The 6,183-nt window shown below is 61.6% G+C and overlaps 1 protein-coding gene across 1 annotated transcript in view; it reads right to left on the bottom strand.

Annotated features, from left to right (window-relative positions):
• SMTN (smoothelin) overlaps window positions 1-6,183 on the bottom strand; it is a 25,389-nt gene that overhangs the window by 15,459 nt on the left and 3,747 nt on the right. The window contains exons 3-7 of the mRNA XM_005869826.2: window positions 1,980-2,128; window positions 1,502-1,595; window positions 1,331-1,409; window positions 1,137-1,234; window positions 5-221 (exon numbers count right to left, since the gene is read on the bottom strand). Coding sequence (XP_005869888.1) covers window positions 5-221; window positions 1,137-1,234; window positions 1,331-1,409; window positions 1,502-1,595; window positions 1,980-2,128 — 637 coding nt within the window. The remainder of the gene's footprint in view (window positions 1-4; window positions 222-1,136; window positions 1,235-1,330; window positions 1,410-1,501; window positions 1,596-1,979; window positions 2,129-6,183) is intronic.

Genomic DNA, 6,183 nt, shown 5'->3' with positions numbered 1-6,183 from the left:
CTACGCAGAGCCTCAGCGGCAGGGCCCTGGGCCTCGGCAGGCTCTGGTGGAGGCTCAGGAGAGGCAGTGGGGGGGGAATTGTCAGGTGAGGCAGGTGAGCTGGATGTGCTCCCAGGGGGCACCTGCAGCAGGAGCGTCACGGTGGTCACATCCCGACTGGTGACTTCGGGGGGTGGCTCTGGGACCTCTGCCTGCTGCTCCCGTTCCTCTGGCTCTGGCGCCTGCGGAGGACCCACAGGATGCAGCCAAGGCTCCCCGGCTGGCAGGTGCTCAGGGCAGGGCATGCAAAGCAGAGGAGCCGGGCACGGCTTCCTGCAGACCCACTGGCACCGGCGTGGGCACTGGCACGCTACGGGCAGCCCTGACCCTCCTTCCCAACATCTTGGTGTTGCCTAGTCACGGGCAGTTCAGAGAACCCACATCCAAATGCCAGGGGGTGGGGACGGCAGGACACCTTCTGGGGACTCCCAGACTCAATCGATCCCTGGAGTGGAGGTCCCTGAACACTGGCCTCCGCCTGGTTAGTCAGGGGGGAGGGTGGGTGTCCTGCCAGGGACCCAGCCGCCTCTGCTGGCCACTTAGGGGACCTTCATGGCCTGACCTCTCCCCCCCACGCCCTGGAGAACAGAGTCCACTCTGTGAACAGTGCTCCATGAGTCAGCTCGGGCCCGCGAAGCCGGCCCTATAGGCCAAGGTAAGGATGTGGGCTGTCTGGAGGGGGAGGGGCAGCTGCAAGATAGGTTTTAGCCGGGGAAGTACCAGGGTCAGATTGCATTTTGGGGGATCCCCTGTGTGCTGAGTGGAGGCCGAATGGCTGGCGTGAGGGTGGAAGGGCAGCAGGGAGGTCAACGAGGGTGGTAATGGGAGACGGACAGGAACCTGGGAGCAGTGCGGGCAGGCTGGCTTTGAGGGGAAGGTCTGGGTATAGACAACTGGGAAGTGGAGGGGGCGGCATATGGCCAGAGGGTGCCTGGGAGAATGGGCAGAGCCTTGAGATAGACTCCTAGTGTCCCCCAAACACTGCTGGGGGCCCTTTTCAGTCAAGTACCAATTTAGCAAAGATGAAGGTGCTCTGGGCTATTGGCATCTGCGGGCACAGGGCCCTGGACCCTCCTCGCACCTTGGCCACCTCTTACCTCACACCGCTCCAGCCTCTGTGCGGCCTGCCCCTTGCTGTCCTCTCTTGAGCCACTGTTGGAACGCCCACCGCACAACCTCCCAGCCAAGGTGGCCGCTAAGAGAGAGAGGGAAACTCTCAGGTGAGTGGCCGGGTGGTGCTACGGGCAGCAGGGGTGAGGGGTGGGGGTGGGGGGCCAGGGCGGGCACGTACCTTCAATCTCCTGGGCCCGGACTCGGCGGATGGCAGCCCGGATCAGCTTGCGTTCCTCATACTCACCGGCCCCTCGCAGCTGTGGGTGAGAGGCGGGCCACAGGGATTGGGCCACGGAGTCCAGGGCTTCACCTGCCCTGCCCCCAGCCCCTGCCCTGGCCTGGGCCTCACCAGCGCAGTCAGCTCCTCCACATCGTTCATGGACTCCAGCCGCCCTGCCAGCTGCGCCAGAGCAGCCCGCTGCTCGGCCTCTCGCTGCTGAGAGCTGCAGGGATAGCAGGCCCGTCACTCCCACTGCCATGGCCAGGTCATGGAGGATGTGGGCTGAGGGCAGGGGCCAGGACAGGGTGCCCAGAACCTTGGCAGAGGGGCATGGAGCTATGAAAACCCTTTGGCTACATGCTGGTGCCTGCATGCCCGTGGGTGTGAGCACTAATGTCACACACTCAGACATGCTGTCCGCATGGGCGTGGCCGGGACACCATGACTGGCATGTGGTCCATGCCCACAAACATCCCTGTGTATTCCGCCTGTACTGCCATGTGCACACCCATGTGCCTGCCTGCACCACCTGAGCTGAGCCCTGGCACATGCTCCCCGCACCTGCATGTCCACACCCCCCCTGCCCCCCCACCCAACACACACTCACTGCAGCCAGTTCTCCTTGTTGTCCTGCCGCTCAACACGGAAGCGTTTGGATGCCAGGGCCTCCTCCTCTCGCTCTAGCTCCTGCCGCTGCAGCTCCCGGATGGCCGAGCGGATGCGCCGCCGCTCTGCCAGATCCACGGTGACCTCCAACTGTAGGGCAGGCGGGGGCGAGGGGCAGGTCATTTGGGCTGCCAGGGGCGGAGGGCGGGCACCAGCTGCCCACGGCTCGGCCTGTGGCACAATGAGTGATCTGTCTCCACACCCGCTGCCCCAGGCCTGTCACGGGCCCGCTCGCCCACCCACCCAGCATGTCTGGGGGAGGCCCAGCTCACGAAGCCTGGGCTTTTGGACAGCCCGCCATGATTCACAGAGTGGGCAGCCAGCAATTGGCCACCTGGGCCAGGTGCTAAGCCGGGCACGCCTTCCTTTGACTCCTGCCTCTCAGAGCCACTCATCAAACCCCTGAGAGCCAGGGACTTATGGGAGGAGGTGGAGGAGGAAGAGGGAGGCCATCCTCTGGGCCCCTAACAGTGTCCCTGGGGAAGAAAGGTTGATTCAGGCAGCTGAGCAAGAGAGACTCCCATTGTCTAGCCCCAAAGTACCACAGCCCTGCTGGGGGGTGGCAGCCTCACCCACATTGGACAGATGGGGAAACTGAGGCAGGGGCTATTGTTTTCCCTGCACTGGCCAGGCCTCGCCACCATTGAAGGGGTGAAAGGGCCCAGAGTGGGAGGGCCAACCCCCTAGTGCATGCACTAGGGTTCACCCAGGTATCCATGGATGACAGGTGCTCCCACAGGCTCCTGAGCTCCTCAGTCCCTGGGAAGTTGGGGTGGCTGGTCTAACCAGGTCTAGGAAAGGGCACCTTCCCTTATCTGGGGAGAATCAGCCAATCATGTGACCCCCCCCCCCCCCGCCCCCCACGGTGCTTCTGTGGCTCCTGGGAGAGAGGACTGCCCCAGGGCCCCCAGGAAGATAATGGCAGAGATAAGCCTCCAGTGTGGGTCTGAGCCAGACGGGAACAAGTATAGAAAAGGTGATTTCCTCTGCCCCCACCCCCAAATCACTTAGGAGTAGGGCCCTCTACCCCCCTTCCTTTCTAGCCTCCTCCCTGATCATGCCTTCCTGCTCCATGGGGGAGCCAGATGGGGGGTGGGGGGTAGGTTTCAGCAGGGAGTGTGGGCTGGCCCAACTGAGCCATGAGCTCACGTGTCCCAATCTGAACAGAGCAGGGAAACCCTGGGACAGAGTCACTTCAGGTTCCTTCAGGCTCCACATTCCTGGGAATCTGTGTGGAGGGTCAGGGTCGGGCCGGAATTCCCAGCGGACTCTAGCAGTCTGGTCCTGGCGTGGTGGTCAGGGGCATGTCCTTAACCTCTGTGTCTTGGTTTTCTCATGTGCCCGATGGAACAATGCCTCCCACTCAGGGCGGTGGGTGGGGATGGGGACAGCGAGTCTCCCCACCCCCGCACCTGCCACGGCTTCGGCTGCAGTGAGCATTACCCCCCAGACACTTAGGAGGAGGGAGAACCGAGGGCAAATGAGTACAAGACACCCAGGTATCAGGAATATTTATGAAGAATCTGTATTCCGGATCCTGTGCTGAGCCCCTCACTTGTCCTAAACTCACAGAAACCCTGGCACTTTATTACTCCCCTTTGACAGATGGGAAAACTGAGGCTCCGGGAAGAGAAGCGATTTGCTTATGGTCAGATGATCTGAGCCAGGATGTGAATCCAGGTCTCTCTGACTCCAGGGTCTGCCCTGGGCTAAGGATAGGTCTGTTGCTGGGGTCTGTCTGCCACGGTGGGTACCTTGAAGGCCTTGTGTTGGGGTCCCCTGGTTAGTCAGGGGGGAGGGTGGGTCAGGCAGCTGAGCAAGAGAGACTCCCATTGTCTAGCCCCAAAGTACCACAGCCCTGCTGGGGGGTGGCAGCCTCACCCACATTGGACGGATGGGGAAACTGAGGCAGGGGCTATTGTTTTCCCTGCACTGGCCAGGCCTCGCTACCATTGAAGGGGTGAAAGGGCCCAGAGTGGGAGGGCCAACCCCCGAGTGCATGCACTAGGGTTCACCCAGGGTGTCCAGGGACGACAGGTGCTCCCACAGGCTCCTGAGCTCCTCAGTCCCTGGGAAGTTGGGGTGGCTGGTCTAACCAGGTCTAGGAAAGGGCACCTTCCCTTATCTGGGGAGAATCAGCCAATCATGTGACCTCCCCCCCCCCGCCCCCCACGGTGCTTCTGTGGCTCCTGGGAGAGAGGACTGCCCCAGGGCCCCCAGCAAGATAATGGCAGAGATAAGCCTCCAGTGTGGGTCTGAGCCAGACGGGAACAAGTATAGAAAAGGTGATTTCCTCTGCCCCCACCCCCAAATCACTTAGGAGTAGGGCCCTCTACCCCCCTTCCTTTCTAGCCTCCTCCCTGATCATGCCTTCCTGCTCCATGGGGGAGCCAGATGGGGGGTGGGGGGTAGGTTTCAGCAGGGAGTGTGGGCTGGCCCAACTGAGCCATGAGCTCACGTGTCCCAATCTGAACAGAGCAGGGAAACCCTGGGACAGAGTCACTTCAGGTTCCTTCAGGCTCCACATTCCTGGGAATCTGTGTGGAGGGTCAGGGTCGGGCCGGAATTCCCAGCGGACTCTAGCAGTCTGGTCCTGGCGTGGTGGTCAGGGGCATGTCCTTAACCTCTGTGTCTTGGTTTTCTCATGTGCCCGATGGAACAATGCCTCCCACTCAGGGCGGTGGGTGGGGATGGGGACAGCGAGTCTCCCCACCCCCGCACCTGCCACGGCTTCGGCTGCAGTGAGCATTACCCCCCAGACACTTAGGAGGAGGGAGAACCGAGGGCAAATGAGTACAAGACACCCAGGTATCAGGAATATTTATGAAGAATCTGTATTCCGGATCCTGTGCTGAGCCCCTCACTTGTCCTAAACTCACAGAAACCCTGGCACTTTATTACTCCCCTTTGACAGATGGGAAAACTGAGGCTCCGGGAAGAGAAGCGATTTGCTTATGGTCAGATGATCTGAGCCAGGATGTGAATCCAGGTCTCTCTGACTCCAGGGTCTGCCCTGGGCTAAGGATAGGTCTGTTGCTGGGGTCTGTCTGCCACGGTGGGTACCTTGAGGGCCTTGACACTGTGTTGGGGTCCCCTTCTAGTCTGGACTAGAGATACCTGTAACAGGTGTAAGGGGGAGGGGGCTATGATAGCAGAGGGAGGGAGAATGAAGCTCACCTTCCCACCTCCCAGTCCTGGCCTTGCCTCAGGCACAGAGCCCTCTGGGGTACACTTGGAGGTGGGGCCAGAAAAGAGCTGATCCAGCCCCCCCAATGCGGAGGTAAGTAGGCTTAGATGCAATGACTAGCCCTTTGTCTTCTGGGTCGCCCTTCCTCCAGAGGTGGGGTCCTTGTCCCTGAAAAAAAGCCCAAACTTGGCCACCTCTGCAACACCTGGGAGCTTCAGCGTCCTCATCTGGAAAACGGGGGCCTCCGTTTGAGCCCCCCCAAGTGGGTAGGGCAGGGCTGGGGGATGAACAACTTCATTCCACTGGCCACCCTCCAACATGACCCTTCCTTTGGGCCTGGAGGCCAAGATCCGCCCACAGTGTCCCTGCTGTGTGTCCTGCACTGGGGGCCCCTCTGGCCCCACTGCTGCGTGTGGAGGGGGCGTGGGAGGGAGGGAAGGAAGTACAAAGCGCCATTGTCCACCAGGGGGAAGGGGAAAGGGATGGGGCGTTTCCGAACCTGCCCCGTGAAATTCTCCGGGGAGGAAGGAGGGCGCTTCCTCCTGGGCAGGGGGCGGGCCTCTGGGTACTTTCTGCCCTCGCTGCTGGGGGCACCCCACAGGCCCTGGCGTCTCCCCACTAGCACAAGGGGGGAGACCCACTGCACTGGGCCTTCCTTCATTCCCATCTGGGGGACCCGCTGGCAGTGGAGCGAGGCCTCGCCAGGGGGCGCTGGAGGCCCGCAGACTCCCGAACCGCCGATCCTCCCAAGGCCACGCCCCCATCCAGCCTCACGCCCCGCCCCCAGCCCCGCACTAGGCGCCCAGGGGGAGGCAGACGGGAAATACCGCGATATCGGCTGCTATTTTTTGGTTAACCCTCGCCCGAGGGCATTTTTCCATTGATTTTTTTTTTTTGAGAGAGTGGAAAGGAGGGGGGGGGAGAGAGAAACATGGATGTGAGAGAGACACATGGATTG

Source organism: Myotis brandtii, unplaced genomic scaffold, assembly GCF_000412655.1.
Source record: "Myotis brandtii unplaced genomic scaffold, ASM41265v1 scaffold303, whole genome shotgun sequence".
Lineage (NCBI taxonomy): Eukaryota > Metazoa > Chordata > Mammalia > Chiroptera > Vespertilionidae > Myotis > Myotis brandtii.
The sequence above is the reverse complement of the archived record's forward strand: the minus strand, read 5'-3'. Positions and strand labels throughout refer to the sequence as shown.